The sequence below is a fragment of the Barbus barbus genome, assembly GCF_936440315.1.
Source record: "Barbus barbus genome assembly, chromosome: 17".
NCBI lineage: Eukaryota > Metazoa > Chordata > Actinopteri > Cypriniformes > Cyprinidae > Barbus > Barbus barbus.
This window is the reverse complement of record NC_136745.1, coordinates 10,805,393-10,824,114: the sequence shown is the minus strand read 5'-3', so window position 1 is coordinate 10,824,114 and position 18,722 is coordinate 10,805,393. Positions and strand designations below refer to the sequence as shown.

At 39.8% G+C, this 18,722-nt stretch overlaps 1 protein-coding gene across 1 annotated transcript in view; it reads left to right on the top strand.

Annotated features, from left to right (window-relative positions):
• Positions 1-18,722, top strand: part of gabra2b (gamma-aminobutyric acid type A receptor subunit alpha2b) — a gene marked incomplete at its 5' end in the record, with an annotated part of 101,113 nt that overhangs the window by 57,507 nt on the left and 24,884 nt on the right. Inside the window, one exon of the mRNA XM_079438268.1 lies at positions 30-173. Coding sequence (XP_079294394.1) covers positions 30-173 — 144 coding nt within the window. The remainder of the gene's footprint in view (positions 1-29; positions 174-18,722) is intronic.

The following is an 18,722-nucleotide window of genomic DNA, read 5'->3' as shown; positions in this document are numbered from 1 at the left end:
TGTGGCCTCACTGAAAATCATTCCTACAGATGCTTACACGACAACAGAAGTGACGTACACCTGGACAAAGAACGCATCCAACTCTGTGGTGGTAGAAGAGGAAAGCTCTAGATTAAACCAGTATGATCTTCTGGGACAAACCGTGGGGAACGAAACCATCAGATCCAGCACTGGTGAGTCAAGATACTTACAGATTGATAGATATGGTTTCATTACATAGAAAAACAAGCAAAAGATTCTTCAAGGATGCTTCCAAAGTCAATCACATATATTTGAAACAACATGACAGTGAGTAAATGATGACAGAAGTTTATCTGGTTAAGTTTGTCCTCAAACAAAAGCTCTGTAAGGCGCAGAGACTAAACAGAAATGTTGGATAAATATACAAGGACGATTATGAAGGTTTGTCTAATGTCATGGCAGATTTGTCCTTCTTTCTATCATAGTTTATCAAGACTCAACAAACCCTGCATGTCACTTCCTGTGGTTCGCTCTCGCTGTCTTTCTCTCTCTCATGCACATCTTTGGTTTGCAGTGACATTTCTTGCGTGTTGGCATTTGGTAGCTCAGTAAAGCGAACATATCCTCAACGTGGGGTGAGATCGAGGCCAGAGCACGTACAAGATGTTCCACTTCAGTTGTGCACAGGGACTGTACAACAAGAACACCCAAAAGACACACCTCATGTCATGTTTACAACATTATCTTTACAAATGGATAGCATACTCACAGTTTATGAGAAATTAAAGACATTCTGGATTTTATTCTTGCTCAATAGTAATGATAAACACATATGGGATTATTAAAATATGGATACTGATAACTAGAGAACATAGTGGCTGTTGGCAGATATATAACTAATATACTCTACTCTTCAAAAGTTATATTTTTAATGCTTTTGGGAAAAGTCCCTTATGCTCACAAAGGCTGCATTTATTTGATCAAAAACACAGTAAAACCATTTAAAATAACTGTTTTCTATTTTAATATATTTCAAAATGTAATTTATTCCAGTGATGGCAAAGCTAAATTTTCTCCTTCACAAATAATTCTAATATGCTGATTTGGTGCTCAAAAACATTTCTTATACATAGTTATCAATGTTGAAAACAGTTGTGCTGCTTCATATTTTTGTGGAAACTGTGATACATTTCAGGATTATACTGTAGATAGATAGACAGACAGATAGATAGATAGATAGATAGATAGATAGATAGATAGATAGATAGATAGATAGATAGATAGATAGATAGATAGATAGATAGATAGATAGATAGATAGATAGATAGATAGATAGATAGATAGATAGATAGATAGATAGATTATAAATGTTTTACTCTCCCTTTTGATCAATTTAATGCATTCTTGCTAAATAAAGGTATTAATTTCTTTAAAAAATAATAATACTAAATCATACTGAGCCCAAACTTTTAAACATCAACATCACTGAGATTTATACATAAATATGTTGAAATTTACTTGTTTTGAATCAAATGCATTCTCGGTATTGCCACCAGGGGCGCTATATAAGATTTTAGCTTAAAGGTGACACAGCCTATAACCACCCTGGACCACAAAACCAGAGTAAAAAAAAAAAATAAGGGTAAATTTTTACATCATCTGACAGCTGATATATAAATAAGCTTTCCATTGATGTATGGTTTGTTAGGATTGGACAATATTTCGCCGAGATACAACTATTTGAAAATCTGGAATCTGAGGGTGCAAAAAAATCTAAATAGGATTGTAGCACATTCTCAGTGCTTTGCTGGCATGCGGCTAATTTCATGCTAGAGGTAAGCTGTCCTCGAAATGCTCACCCAAGCTGAAAAATACACTGCTGCTGCCAGATCTCGATTGCGGAAAATTACATTGTGTTTGATGCAAAACTAACTCAACTGAATCAAATTAAAAAAAACAAAAACTGTATATTTTCATGCTTTCTCAAGCAAAGCAAATTTTGAAAGTCCACTAAAAACATATCTGGTCATAGTCAATGTTGAAGATATACAGTAGGTTACATTATTGTCAACATGCCTAAGTGGTAAATAATTTTTTTTTAAAAAGTTAATAAAAATGTATATAAAATATTTTAATAACAAACATCAGGAAAAAAGAGGAAACAATACCTTTGCTTTCTGTATGCTTGTGTTGCTTAGTTAAAGTCCTTACCTAATTTTATTGATGTTTGCAATGTTAACTTGGCAATATTTTAAAGATTTTATTTTAATTTTTTGGTATTTTGCATGGTCTATTCTTATTAGTGTCACCCGGGTGGGGGTTTTAACACCTATTCACTGGAAATAATTCAGTTGATGCAGAGATATATAGAACGGGGTAATCCCTCATCTCCCCATCCTCTGAATATTACATATCATATCATAACATAACTACGTATCGTACTCGGTTACTAACGTAACCTCGGTTCCCTTAGATACAGGAACGAGTACTGCGTCGCTAGACGCTATGGGGAAAACTCCTTTTTCTCCAAGGACTGAAGACTTTTTCAATCACGCAGTGTGACTGCGTGACTGTGGTTCGTGCAGTAATAAAAAATGAACCAATGGCTCGTCAGTGGTACTGCATGAGCCTATGGCGGCAAAGCCCGCCAGAACCCGCCAAAAGGGGTGGGGTCATCTGGCTATATAAGCGGGCGCTTCGCCATAGGAAAACAGGCCAATTCGAATGAAGCAACGACCTGAGTCGTGCAGCTGCATGGCATGGCATAGTATGCAGTACTCGTTCCCGTATCTAAGGGAACCGAGATTACGTTAGTAACCGAGTATGTTCCCTGTCGATACAGCATCCTTTGAAACAATTTGAGTGGGTAGGAGGCTCCAATCTTGAAGGAAGCCGCGAGCTGCCGCATGGCCAGATAGCGATCTGGCGCGACTTTTGCCGTCATGCGGGTGAAGTCGAAAACCGTCCCCAGGAACAAAGTTCGTTGGCTGGGGGACAGGGAGCTCTTGGCTAAATTGATCCTGAGTCCCAAGTTCTCCAAGTGACTGAGGAGGAGGGACCTGTGGGCTAGAGGGTCTGCCTCCGACTGCGCCAGAATGAGCCAGTCATCGAGGTAATTCAGGACACGGATTCCCATCTGTCTCAGAGGGGAGAGAGCCATGTCTATGCACTTTGTAAAAGTGCGGGGAGCTAGAGCCAGCCCAAAGGGCAGGACCGTGTATTGATAAGCCACTCCCTCGAAGGCGAATCTCAAGAATCGTCTGTGATGGGGGGCTATCTGGATGTGAAAGTAAGAGTCTTTCCGATCCAGCAAAAAGAACCACTCCTCTGGGCGAATTTGCGAGAGGATCTGTTTCAATGTAGTCATTCTGAACGGCCGTCTCATGAGGGCGCGGTTCAGACGTCTGAGATTGAGGATGGGCCGGAGGCCGCCATCCTTTTTGGGGACGAGGAAGTAACGGCTGTAGAAGCCTGACTCGCTCTGAGCTGGGGGAACTATTTCTATAGCTCCTTTTGCCAGCAAATTCTTTACCTCGGCTCGCAGAACGTGAGTGTTGCTGCTCCGCACTAAGGTGGAGACCTTGCTGCTGTACCGCGGGGGTCTTCGAGCGAATTGAAGTGTATAACCTCCTTCTATAATCCCCAGAACCCACTGTGACACTCCGGGGATGGCCCGCCAGGCCTCGGCCCGTGTGGCAAGGGGTTGGATTAGTTCGGGTGGTGAGTCGCCTTGTGGGAACTCGACACACTCGGTAATTGGAAGAGGAAATTTGCTCTCTTTTTGAAAATTTTTGTTTTTTATTTTTCTCTCTATAACAGCGGCTGCATGTGGAGGTACTTTTGGAAAGGGCCTGTGATTCACAACAGGTTTTGAAACAAACAGTTTTGCCAGAACTGAACTGGGTGCTTGAAGGCATAACAGAGGGTGTTTTGGGGTTGGTTCAGCCTCTGCGAGACCTTGCCCCCTCCTCTTCTTTCCTATCGGATCAGGACGACGCCGGAGGCGCAGGGTCCAAGGTCAGCTTGGGCCAGGGTCCCTGATGTTTTGGATAGGGGTAGCGTTTGGCCGAGCGGGAGCGCTGCCGAGGCTCAGGCTTCTTTGTAGGCTGAGCGGGCGACGGCACAGGTTTAGCTGGCTGTTGCGCTGGAGCAGGCTTGGGGCGACTGGCGGCCATTGCAGAGTTGGACCGTTTAGGCAGAAAGTGTCGCATAGCCTGGGACGACTTCTGAGCCATGGTGAATCGCTCCGCAAAGCCCTCGACGGCAGGTCCAAAGAGCCCCGCAGGGGAGACCAGTGCGTCGAGGAAGGGGACCTTGTCAGCCTCCTTAATTTCAGTGAGGTTTAGCCATAAGTGGCGTTCCAACACCACTAAGTTGGCCATTGACCTCCCAATGGACTGCGCTGTAGCTTTGGTAGCTCTTAAAGCCAGGTCCGTGGCACTGCGCAGTTCCTTGAAAACTGCAGGATCAGGCCCGAACTCGTCCATGGTCCGGAGGAGTTTGGCTTGAAAGACCTGGAGCACAGCCATGGAGTGAGTAGAGCCCGATGGTAGAGCCCGATACTGTATATCCTCCGCGTCCGACGCTATTAGACACATGCTGTCATCTAATAGCTCATCCTCAACAGCACCGAACGAGATCACGTCACTCGCACCAACCGAGGGACGCCGATCCGCGTGCTCGAAGAGGACGGGGGAATCCTCTCTGCATAGCGGGGGCGAGGCATGCGGGGTCTGAGCCGGCGTGAGCTCGCTCGCTGCTGAGCACTTAAGCCCTTTACCCCGCCGTTTTTTCTCCACAGGTCCCTGCGGGGAAGAAAACGGGAGGGCGCGAGGGGTGGAGTCGCTCTCTGAAAAGAAAGCGATCCGAGCGCGCAGAGTTACGAGACTCATGTTCATGCAATATGAACATTCCATCTCGCTCAGAGCAGCTTCTGCGTGGGATTTAAAGTCTGAGAAAGTCTGCACGAGACGCACTGACGGCGCAGCATTTGCAACAACATGCAACAGCATTTGCAACAACGATTGGCAAAAAAGATTGCTCTTTTAGAAGAAATTTGTTCTTCTTGAAGGCTCACCGGATGACAGCAAGGGACGAACTAGCGTCTGCTTTGATCGCTGAAGCGGCTCGACGAAGCGGGCTGGATCAGCGAAGAGCAGGAAAAAAGGCAGCCTTCAGCAAGGCGTTTCAATGGCGAGCATCTGGAGCCCTGGATCAGCGAAGAAGTCGTTGCTGAAGGAGAATTGATCTGTTTTCCTATGGCGAAGCGCCCGCTTATATAGCCAAATGACCCCGCCCCTTTTGGCGAGCTCTGGCGGGCTTTGCCACCATAGGCTCGTGCAGTAGCACTGACGAGCCATTGGTTTGTTTTTTATTACTGCACGAACCAATGGCCGTGCAGTCACACTGTGATTTAAAAAGTCTTCAGTCCTCGGAGAAAAAGGAGTTTTCCCCATAGCGTCTAGCGACGCAGTACAAGTGAAGTATCGACAGGGAAATGTGAACGTTATTTGGTGGTTTTAACTTGGAAAAGCAGCTATATGTTTTTCTAGCATTTGAATAAGTGTGGATGAACCTGAAACGATAGAAGAAGGATTGGAGATTAATTTAATTTACTAGGAAATGTGTATACTTTTAAATCGACACCTGCCACAGTGTTTCCCTCTTTGAAAGCTTCCTAAAAGCTGATGGGAGGGGTACTTATTTTAAGCACTCAGCATACCTGGTTAAAAAAAGTCACTGCTCGCCACTGATAAATATGCGATTTCTTTCCCAGATGTTTACCTTCACAGACATAACCGATTGTGTTTTTGTAACTTGTGTGTTTTTAACATAAACTTGTGTATATTGACAGTTTAAGCGCAATAAGACATGAAAGCTGTGTGAGAGATGCTTTCTGTGTGCGTGCTTCAGATATGTGCACTCAGCAAACCGTATACCAGAAGTTTATACTAATTTGGTTTAAAATGTATGATTTCAGTGCAATAGACATGAAAATGAAAACCAAACAGATGTTTAGCACAGTATCTGAGGTACTGTAGAGGCTGTAAAGGCACAACGCTACTCTGGAAAAGGGGGCGGAGAGCAGCAGCTCATTTGCATTTAAAGATGCATACAAATTCATATTCAAAATTATATAATAATTGATCTGTGGGGTATTTTGAGCTGAAACTTCACAGACACTCTCTTGGGACACCTGAGACTACAACTTTCATATTGTAAAAAAGTGGCATAGTTTAAAGGGGACCTATTATTATCTTGTCTGACAGTTTTTGGTTTCAGGTCAACTTCTGTCATTGAAAAGCAACTGTTTTTATAGAATCCTGATGAACAAGCTGATTTTGTAATGAACTGTATAGTGAAAGTGGATGCACATGTAAATCTGAATTTAATCAAATCGTATCAGTGATCTTTCTGATGTTGTGAGGGCATGAAGGTAATGAGAGGAGTCTTAATTCTATTCATTCTAATATACTTGATAACTGTTTCATTTTATTTCCTAAGACAGTATTCCCCTGACGAGCAATGGCTTTGCTTGTTGTGTCCTGCGGGATTGGTGTCTTCTGCTCAGACCTATTTGTTAAGCTCCGTTTACATCACTCATAGCAAACGGATATACTCAAACCGATCCCAGACACTCATACAAATGTGTGCATTAAAACACACATGCATGAGCCTTTGGGGCTTTTCACCCGAGGCTCTTGTAAGTCCCCATCATGTGATGTGAGATTAATCATTCATTACAACAGTGTGAACATGCCGTCTAGTGTGAAGGAAACTGGGTCATCTGCCACACTTGAGTGAGCACTACATTTTGCACACTTGAGTGTTCATAATATCTGAGAGATTTTTTAATACCTTTCTTCCTTGAGGCCACAGGCTGGGAAACCACTCAGAGTTAAACCACTCCAGTGTGTGTGTGTGTGTGTGTGTGTGTGTGTGTGCATGTTTATGTGGTTTATGAGGACACAAATTTGTATAATGACATGGGTATGACAGAGGTATTACAATATGAAGGTGGTTTATGAGGACACTGCCTATGTCCCCGTAATTCAAAAGGCTTAAAAAACATACTAAATGGTGTTTTTTTGAAAATCTAAAAATGCACAAAGTCTCCTGTGAGGGCTAAGTTTAGGTGTAGTGTTGGTGTAGGGCAATAGCACACACAGTTTGTTCAGTATAAAAACCATTACGCCTATGGAGAGTCCCCATAAACCACAAAAACCAACGTGTGTGTGTGTGTGTGTGTGTGTGTGTGTGTGTGTGTGTGTGTGTGTGTGTGTGTGTTTATATTGATTAATGATGCAAAGAAGGGTTGTGTTTACAAAAACCAAGTGCAGTCGAAAGGCGCAGTGTCAGGTAGGCACTTAAAAATTATGTCAGGGTGCGTGACGCCCATGTGTTATTCAGACTTGTCTTGGCTTTAGGATAACAACAAATACACAGTAGTATATCAATGAGTGAATCTTCTTTCCCGGTCATATTTCACCCCAAAAATCAGGAAAGGAAATATTTGAAATAATATTTTGCTTAAAGAATATAAAGCCTATTTTTAGGACCATTAAGATTTTATGGCATTATCTTCACGAGAATCAAGCAGTGTTACATTAATGAGAATCTAATGAGATGTTCCATTGAGAATAATGAGAATTATAAAAATTAAAAAAAACACTGTCAGTAAAATGTCCAAATACATTACATTAATGAGAATAATGAGGGGTAAATAATAATTGTGATACAAATAATTGTGATACACAAAATAATTGTGCATAATTATCATGAAAATAATGTCACAATGCAGCAGATCTTAAAGGAATAGTTCCCCAAAAAATGAAAACCCTTATGTCCTTCCAAAAGTGTAGGACTTTCAGAACATGAAAGAAGATATTTTGAAAAATGTATTGTTTTGTGCATTCAGTGAAAGTCAGTGTGGTCCAAATATTTCATCCCAATGACTTACAAAATATATAACTTTTCTGTTTCACAGAAAGTTGTGTATGCTGGACATGAGGGTGAGATCATGATGACAGAATGTAAATTTTTTTGGTAAACTAACCCTTTTCTGGTCCCTTAAATTAGTCTTAGTTTTCTTAATTTATAAATTTAATGTCTTTTGAAACCTTAATGGTAAAATGTAATTGAATGTACAAAATGACAAGAAAGCACCACAGACATTTGGAACGACATGAGTTTATGCCCCTCTCTCAGTTTTGTCCATCATGATGTTCACACGCTGAGATCTGTGTGTTTTTGTGAGATCATTACTGGCGAACATGCTTGATGGCAATGGTTTCATCAAAGTGTCTGGGTTTCCCCTGTGAAAAGATGGAAAACGAGAGAGAAGAGGAAAGATCAAATGATGTTGGAATACTGTCAGTGGCATCGTGCTTAGAAGATGAGACATCTGGATCCCAGCCAGCATCACCATGATGATCAGCATCACGGTTGCATTGGGAGAGAGCGACACACGCTCACTAGCAGTAATTAGCGGTTTAGATCTGTCATCATTTGCAATGCTTTTGTGTTTGTATGTGCAGGATCAGACTTTTACTCTCAGTATAAAGTCTAGTCTACATAGCAGCTTATTGTGGCCCAAAAACACCCACTTAGATATGAAGAGATTGTCTGATAAACATGTAAAAGTGACCAGCCACAGTTCATTTTCTTTTCGTGATGAAATAGTTGATAGCACAATTATTTGCTTTTTTCACACTGCAAATATTTTCTTACTTAGTATTTTTGTCTTGTTTTCCAGTGCAAATATCTAAACATTCTTAAATCAAGATACATTTACTTCAGAAGCAAGTATAAATCTTTTTAATTTCTAAAAAAATTTTAGAAATTAATGCTTGAATGTTTATGCTTGAATCAGTTAACTGCATTATTTAACATTAACTAACAATGAAGAATACTTCTTTATTAATCTTGGTTAATGTTCATTTTAGCATTTACTAATATATTATTAAGATTATTTAAATGCAGTAGTCTTATTATGTGAATGTTAAAAATTGATCGTATATGTTTTATCAAGTATGTATTTATTTATTTATTTAGGCATAATAATACATTGTTAAAATCAAATATCAAGTGCTGTGCCTTTTAATATTATTTAATGGAAGCTTAAAAGCACGTGAGGTGCAGCCGGCGTCAGCTTCTAGGAATGAAGTATAGCTCTAGTAGGGATGCCGGAAGTATGGCCCTGCGACGCAGCGTCTCGTTCCCTCAGGGAACCATGGTTACATACGTAACCTGGGACGTTCCCCTTCAGGAACTCGAGCTGCGTTGGAAAATGCTAGGGAGCGAGATGTCCATGCCGCCAGACTTGCAAGTCCCTGCCTAGTGTGGAAGAACACAGCTATGGCAAGAGAACAGAAGAGCCAGGGGTGGCTCGCAAATCTAGGTCATAGAACCTGACGAATGTGAGGGGCGTAGACCATCCCGCAGCATTGCAGATGTGCTGCATAGGCACACTTGCCAGAAAGGCCTTGGAAGCCACCACACTTCTTGTTGAGTGAGCCTTGACCCCCAAAGGTGAGAGGAGATCAGAGGACTCACAGGCAACAGTAATGGCATCAACTATCCACCGGCTGAGGGTCTGCTTGGAAGCAGGATGACCTCTCTTAGGGGGACCATAACAAACAAGCAGTTGGTCCGCCCTTCTCCACAGGGCAGCTCTGTGGACTTATTATTTTAGTAAATAAGACTCACAGACATAGATCATGACTGACACACACAGAGAGCTTTGCTGAATGACCTCACGTGCTTTTAAGCTTCCTGGTCATGATGTCACCCGCCTCTGATGTCTCGCCCATCGTTTGGTCTGATTACACATATGATTCAGAGCTTGATATCTCTGAAGGCATTCCCCTAGCATTTCCGACGCAGCTCGAGCTCCTGAAGGGGAACTAAACTTAATTCAAACAAGATTATGTTTCTTACCCCACTGACAGATATTTATTTCATTTTTTAAGCATACATAATTTTGGAAATGTTTCTTGATTTAATTATTTTAAAATAGAAAACAACACAAAAATATTAAATATCGAATAAGATTTTTTATTAAAAAAAATTCTCAGTATAATTGACAACATTGTGTTTGAAGGCAGATGTTTTATTGCTGTGTCACCCCCGTTTTCAAACAGAATCCATTTAATCGTGTCTCAGAGGGTCGTTTCTTTGTCTTCATTAAATGATGTGTAAAAAAAATTATTGTCTTTCTCCTGTTATTACTGTGTTGGTCTCCAGGTCAGGGTGAAATTAGGCTTCTTAATGAGAATCTTTGTGTCATGTGTAGTGTTGTTGTAATATATTAGCTCCAATCCAAACCCTAGAGAGCTGTCTATCTAGACAACATTTTTAGGCATCATGCACGCTCTCAACTCTTTCCACTTTTCCCTTTCAAATATCCACTTTCATGCATATTATAGGTTCTTCATGGAACTATCAATGCTAGTAAAGGGACTGTTATTTTTAAGCAAGTGTCAATGGACTTACTGGATTTGTAGAGCATTTTATTTCAGCCTCTCATGGGGTTTGATTTGGATTATGATGCTGTCTTCTAAAGCATCTGCTTATGTAAATAGTAGACAGCAGAGAGGCTCACTGGGGTTTGGAATGGAGCCAGTGTGTGTTCTGGAATCACGGCATCTCCTGTGACCTCCTGTGACCGATCGTCATTTTCACGCTTTAATTAACATCTTCACGGTGTTCAGACTGTGGCTTGGGCACACACGTTAGCTCTGTTACAAAACATAATGAGCTGCCTCGCTGTATACTGCCTTCATAGGCAAAATCCTCACTAAAATGGAACCTCATAAGCAACTGTTTGGAGCACTTTACACAAGCTAAACCAGGGCTGTCCAAACTCGGTCCTGGAGGGCCAGAGTCCTACAAAGTTTAACTTCAACCCCTAATTAAACACCCCTGAAGCAACTAATCAAGCTCTTACTAGGCATAGTGCAAAATACCAGGCAGGTGTGTTGAGGCAAGTTGGAGATAAACTCTGCAGGACACCGGCCCTCCAGGACTGAGTTTGGACACCCCTGATCTAAACTGTATTTGAACCATAGGCGTAATTTACGGGTGGGACATGTCCCCACCACTTTTTACCAGGCTCGATATTGTCCCCACCACTTTTAAAAAGTAACTGAAAAATAGATTGCGTAAGGTATATATTAAAGGAAAAGCACCATCTACAAATCGTCACTCTTCATAATCTAATTCATTCATTTAACACATTTTTCTGCCGGTCAGAAGCTTTTCAACGTCCTCAAAGATGAATATTAAGTCTCGTTGTGAAACTATCGCGAGATACGCGATATGCGTCATGGGATATGTAGTTTCCTTTCCCTATAATTAGTCTACAGATCCTGTACCTTTCTTTTTACGCTGTTCGTATTGTTTGGATACTGTTTCAAGGTTGAAATATTTTATTTGAGATTTTTGAGAAGATTAATTGGACAATATCTCTGGTCCACAAGTCAAATCATCACTCACTGTAGTCATCAAGTGATCAAGTGATGACTAGAAGGTGGACGACGGTTCTTCAACCACGCAGCGAGGCGAGTTCGCTTGAGGCATTGCTAAAAAGTCACAAGTCACGGTTAATATTACAAGTCATGATTAAGTGTTATATGAAAAATTAAGTTATGTAAGAAGTAAATAATTCATTTTGGGATCTAAATGTTTACATTTGCAATCATAAGCAATATATTGGCATTTGTCCATCATTGAAGGCTGAATAATAGTTAAAGCACTTTTAGGCAACAGGACAATTCTATGTTATGACTGGGATTTTCACAATTAAAACAAAAAGTATACAAGTCTTTAGTTCGTAGTCCTTTAATTCAGTTTTGTATTAAATCACAGCGCGCTCCAGTGGCCGCCAGAAAACATGATTAGCGACAGTATGTCTATATTCACGTAAGTTAAATATAATATGTTTTCGTGTTAAGCAAAGTAACTTACTGTGCGTGGCTGCTTCACTAAAAAGCTTCTTATATCACTTCCACACTTTCTTTTGGACATTTTGTTGATTTTTTAACATTTATGCTATAGGTAGCAACATTTACCGTTAACTAGCCTTTACATGTGGGGTGGGGGAGGAAAAAATAGAGCTTTTATAAAAACGTCATAAAAAAAAGATTCGTTAAAACAATTTCATTTATTTAATTATTTAATTAATAAAGGTAGTTTAACCATTTTAAACACAAATTAACTCTCACTCATGTTTTACACAAGGTTTTGCGTAGTTCAGGATTGGTTAAATTATTTGATTGGATGAGGAAACATTTTGTGGGCTTGTCTTGACTCTTGACCTAATGTTGATTCTTCCATGTTCAGCACGTGCATCGATCACACCTGCTTTTAGCAAGTTGTCCGGCTGGTATTAAGAGAAAATATGCAAGTGATTCAAAGTAGAATGAATCGTAATACACACACACACACACACACAATTGTGCAATTAATGAATATGCTGCAGCTGAGCTGACCATGAAATGGTAAGTTCACCAAATTTATCTTGCGTATTTTGATTGATATTAGCTACCTTGGATGTGTTGTGATAAGCAAAACGTAACATTCACATTGTGAATGTTACGTTTTGCTTATTCGGATGTTTATACACATATTTGTGAATGTGATGCATGTGTACATCAAAGTGAAAATTAAGTGCATTTCCAACTCTGAACTCAGTCCCCAAGTAAGTTTGGTTATTAAATAAACAAATAGCAAAACGACCACTTTTCAAAGCAAAGTTACGCCGCTGATTTGAACCTACAATTGGTTCCAATATTTACTGACATTAGCATGCTTCTAAGCTAACAACACACTAATAAGAACAATGCATAGCACACATAGTGCTTTTTTAATTTATTTGGAAATTTTTTCATCAGTACTGAATTAAATATATAATATTTAAACATTTTCTCAACTCAACCACCATCTTGGATTTTTTTTTTTTTTCAATGAGCTTGTTGCAATGCATTCTGGTATTGCAAATGTCTATTTATACTAAGTGCAAATAGCCAGCCTTGTTGGCAGAAGCTATTTACACTAACTCCGCCCACCAACGTGTGATTGGGGTAGTCAACACTACAAAAGGCAAATACCAAACAAGGGCTCCAGTGGTGTAGATGGCAAAACACATGCGTGGTCTTTTTTACATGATCGACTCCACCTTTTGCTGAACTTTTTTTCTCCCTTTTTTTATTCTCATATCTCATCAGAAATGCATTTATTTTCAATTAAAAAAAAGAAAGAAATAAACGAAATGTTGAAAATAAAGTATCAGGTAGGGTTAGGGTAGGTGTGGGGAGGGATTTATTGTCCCAATAAGGTGGCATCCATTGAATTAAAATTATAATTTACACTCAATACATTATTATTGCATACTGTTTTATAATGTACTACAATACTGAGGTGCAAATAATTGCCACTATTTGCAATAAGTAGTATAAATTTCAGAAATCCCTGCTATTTTACGTAGTGTAAATAGAATCTATAGCCATTTACACTTGCTGCTGCCTTTTTATTATGCATTAATAATAAAAAGTGCTGTTTAATGCATTTGAGACATTGCGTTTTCCTCAGCGCATAACTGACATGTCACGAGTATATTTTTCATCTGTAAATGTTAGAAAGTCATGCAAATATATCCATTTTGCTGTCAGGAGTGGGTTTATGCGAGTGGACGAGTGCTGCTGCTCGCATGCGCGCTAAACAGACGGAGTCAAATATGCATTTTATGATAGCAGTAACTGTAAAGGGACTATTGTAATGGGTAAATAAAATGTAAGATAATACAGTCCTAATTACTAAGCTCAGATGAGTTAATGTGTGTTTCTTATGGCAGTTAAAATGTAGTTTTAATTTAGTGATTTTAACTTTTAGTTTAGTGATTGTTAATGCTTTAAAGAGCAAAGTTTGATTCTAATGTTCTAATGATATCTGTTCTAACTATAAAAGGTATAGCTGTTAAAAAAACAGAGAGAAAGGCTGCATGGCTATGATAGTATGTGAGAGAGTCAGTGGTAATATCATTGCATTTCTATTGGTCAGTGTTAGAGGAGCTCAGCTTAGCCTGACAGTTTGCCTGCCCTGGACCAGGTTAGCTTTCCAGCATAAGGTTGATCTTTGTTAAATTTGCTTTATAGAACCAAATCATTTGACAGTGAGTCAGACTAACTGAAATAAGCCTGGCCTATTTGGTAAACTTGTTTTATGAAGTCAGAAGACACATAAGTTAATTTATGATTTGCTGTCTGTCTGAACCAAAGAAATAAAAGCGATCATATTTTTTCCATTGCATCATATTGCATTGAATCGCATTGTGTTGAGTCATATCGAATTGAAATCGAATCGCACCGCATCGAAACGGGGGTGAATCGTATCGCAAGCTGCTTTATATGTATCTTCAATGTATCGTATCGTTGGCTATGCATCGAGATGCTTATCGCATCGGCCTCAGTTATGGAGATGCACATCCCTAATATATATATACACTCACCTAAAGGATTATTAGGAACACCATACTAATACTGTGTTTGACCCCCTTTCGCCTTCAGAACTGCCTTAATTCTACGTGGCATTGATTCAACAAGGTGCTGAAAGCATTCTTTAGAAATGTTGGCCCATATTGATAGGTTAGCATCTTGCAGTTGATGGAGATTTGTGGGATGCACATCCAGGGCACGAAGCTCCCATTCCACCACATCCCAAAGATGCTCTATTGGGTTGAGATCTGGTGACTGTGGGGGCCATTTTAGTACAGTGAACTCATTGTCATGTTCAAGAAACCAATTTGAAATGATTCGAGCTTTGTGGCATGGTGCATTATCCTGCTGGAAGTAGCCATCAGAGGATGGGTACATGGTGGTCATAAAGGGATGGACATGGTCAGAAACAATGCTCAGGTAGGCGGTGGCATTTAAACGATGCCCAATTGGCACTAAGGGGCCTAAAGTGTGCCAAGAAAACATCCCCCACACCATTACACCACCACCACCAGCCTGCACAGTGATAACAAGGCATGATGGATCCATGTTCTCATTCTGTTTACGCCAAATTCTGACTCTACCATCTGAATGTCTCAACAGAAATCGAGACTCATCAGACCAGGCAACATTTTTCCAGTCTTCAACCGTCCAATTTTGGTGAGCTCGTGCAAATTGTAGCCTCTTTTTCCTATTTGTAGTGGAGATAAGTGGTACCCGGTGGGGTCTTCTGCTGTTGTAGCCCATCCGCCTCAAGGTTGTGCGTGTTGTGGCTTCACAAATGCTTTGCTGCATACCTCGGTTGTAACGAGTGGTTATTTCAGTCAAAGTTGCTCTTCTATCAGCTTGAATCAGTCGGTCCATTCTCCTCTGACCTCTAGCATCAACAAGGCATTTTCGCCCATAGGACTGCCGCATACTGGATGTTTTTCCCTTTTCACGCCATTCTTTGTAAACCCTAGAAATGGTTGTGCGTGAAAATTTCAGTAACTGAGCAGATTGTGAAATACTCAGACCGGCCCGTCTGGCACCAACAACCATGCCACGCTCAAAATTGCTTAAATCACCTTTCTTTCCCATTCTGACATTCAGTTTGGAGTTCAGGAGATTGTCTTGACCAGGACCACACCCCTAAATGCATTGAAGCAACTGCCATGTGATTGGTTGATTAGATAATTGCATTGAGAAATTGAACAGGTGTTCCTAATAATCCTTTAGGTGAGTGTATATATATATGTTTGTTGTTTTTTGGTGGGTTCCCAAATAGTAATTTCATGCTTCAAATTATTGTAGTTGCTGCCAAGGCAATTTTTCAAATTTTCCTTTAGTTTAATTTCTAAATCTAATGTTGTCTAATCTAATGTATAGTATTTATAATCAGTTTTCATTTTAATTTTTTTTTTTTTTTTTTTTTTAGAAATTTTGTGATCTGCTTCCATCATTTTTGTTTTGTTTTGTTTTTTTAAACATTAATATTTAGGTTTAATTTATTTTTATTTAACTTTAGTTTTAGTTTTTATTTCCAGTGCTTCAGCTTAAACTTATTTCAGTTGCCAAATCAAAAAAAATTAATTTATTTAATTTGTATTTTACTTTACCTGAGTTTTACAATAATAACTCCGGGTTACATGTGATACTGCCAGAACCTGGCCACAAAGAAGCCAGTAAGGTTGCTGCCAACCATTTGGATCAGTCTTCATGTCAAGCGAGTGTATGATGCTTTAAAATGCTGCCAAAGTTGGCCGCACACTAGGTTTTGAAAGAGATCAATTTTTTTCTCCACAGTAAAGATACAGTCTCTAAAATAGTTATCTTTTTCTTCAGTAGAGACACATTCTCACACACATACAGCCCTGAACTCTCACCTTCTTTTCTGTGTCTCTCTCTATGCACATTTACATTTCATCATGCCGTTTCTCTAGTGAACTTCTGTTAATTAAATTAAATCAGATGTGGCTCAGCCTCATCTGTGCTTATTTTCCCCACCGCGGCTCCGTGCTGAGCTAACCCGCGCTCATGAAAGGAGGAAACAAACTCAGAGAGTGTGCCGTGTGCACTTGAACAAGAAAAGGAAGAGTGGGTTTTACAGGATTAGAGATGGCTAAAATCTGTCTGTGCTTCCTCTGCAGAAAGGACAAGGAGATCCCCCCCTTTGCCAAATGGCACCAGCGCGGTGTCCTCCACTAAGATCCAAAGGAGTCAGATAGATTTCTCTCTTCTGTTGCCATGGGCAACCAATGTCTTTCTCCATCTTTCGGTTATGCTTTCCCTATCTCTCTCTCTCTCTCTCTGTTTTGTGGGCCGCTTGCCGGTAGAGATTCTCCATTTCCAGGCGGCTTGCCACATTTCTGTGTCTCTTCGAGCGGTCGAGATAATGCTCTGTGATAATGAGGTTAAAAACCTCATGATGATGTCAAGGAGATTTTCTCTCTTTATGCCATTTTGCTTGGTAACAAACTGACCTGATCTTTTCATCCAGGGTTTCGTGAGATGAGGTGTAATTGTGGCATCCCTCAAAGAGCTCCCCGGCTTATAATTACATTTATCTTTCCCTCCCCTGCTTTGTGACATCAGCTCTTTCCGAATATCCTTGGTTGCAATATGCATTTCATAATTCTGCTCTTTGATGTTCTATTTACAGAGTGCCGCTTCTTCACCTGGTCCCATTTTGCACGCTCTTTGCTTATGATTTCCCATCAGGATCCAAAATTAGATTTTTGTCAGCTCTTTCTGATGGCTGGTGAATTGAGGAAATTCATCAGTCATAAACATTTTTTACTAATCATGAGACTGTATTTTGCATTATTCCATTAATGTTATATAATTTTTTGACTTGACACAGGAATTATTTAGATGTTTTTCCCAGCACATTTTGCACTCAATGTATCATGATTCATCTAGACTTTGATCCTCATATTGGAATTGTTTTCCAAACCACAATTTTACAAGTACTGCAAAAAAAGTTAAATACATTAAAACAATTCAAAGGAATAGTTCAATCAAAAAATGAGCCATCTCCATTAAGCCACCCATGATGTAGATGAGTTTGATTCTGCATCGGAACAGATTTGGAGAAATATAGCATTATATCTGGGTGCCGTATGAATGGGTGTCGTATGAATGAGATGAATGAATGGGTGCCGTCAGAATGAGAGTCCAAACAGCTGATAAAAACACAATACATCCACGAGTAATCCACACCACTCCAGTCCATAAATGAATGTCTTGTGAAGTGAAAAGCTGCGTGTTTGTAAAAAAACATTACTTCTAAGTTCTCTATCAATAACATTGCTTCCTCCAGTGAAAAAGTCCATCCCCTGTTGTTTTCTTACATCAAAATCCACTGACAGATTTGTGTAGAACTGTTTTGGCTTGTAAACTACGGTGGCCGAGAGAGCTCAACGCGCTGCAAATAGAGAAAAAACACCTGCAAATTAAGAAAACAACTTCAATTTTACAACGCACATGCTGCAAATGCTCACAACACCTAAAAAAAGAAACGCACTGCAAATAGAAAAAAACGCCTGCAAATGAAGATATCTACTTTCGTCAATTTGACAACACACACGCTGCAAGTGCTCACAACACAACCAAACGAAGAAACGCACTGCAAATACAACATTTTTGGTTGTATTGTGAGCATTTGCAGTGTGTTTCTTTATTTGTTTGTGTTGTGAGCATTTGCACTACCTGCTGTCAAACTGATGAAGATGTTTACTTGATTTGCTGGTGCTTTTTCTATTTGCACGTGTTTCAGAAGTTGCAGCGTGTTGAGTTCTCTCGGCCACCTGAGTAAACAGTGCTTGATCTGTGCATATTTATCTCCTGCTTCAGAGGAAACAACTTTGTTTCACTGGAGAAAGCAATATTATGGATACTAGATTCCTATTTTAGCCAGAAGCAATAGTTTGATGAAAAACTTGATGGATTTGTTTCTTGCAATCACACAGATCTTTACTTCACAAGACGTTAATTGATGGACCAGAGTCATGTGGATTGCTTGTGGATTATTGTGATGTTTTAATCAGATGTTTGGACTCATTCTGATGGCACCCATTCACTGCAGAGGATCCATTGGTGAGCAAGTGATGTAATTTCTCCAAATCTAATCATGAAGAAACAAACTAATCTCATATTGAATAATCTGAGGATGAGAAAATTTTAATTTTTGGGTGAACAATTAATTAAAGGGGATGATATCTTTTAAAAAATATAATTTCATGTAAATTACGTTGTGAACCCAAAAGTTACCAGCTGGTTTTATTTACT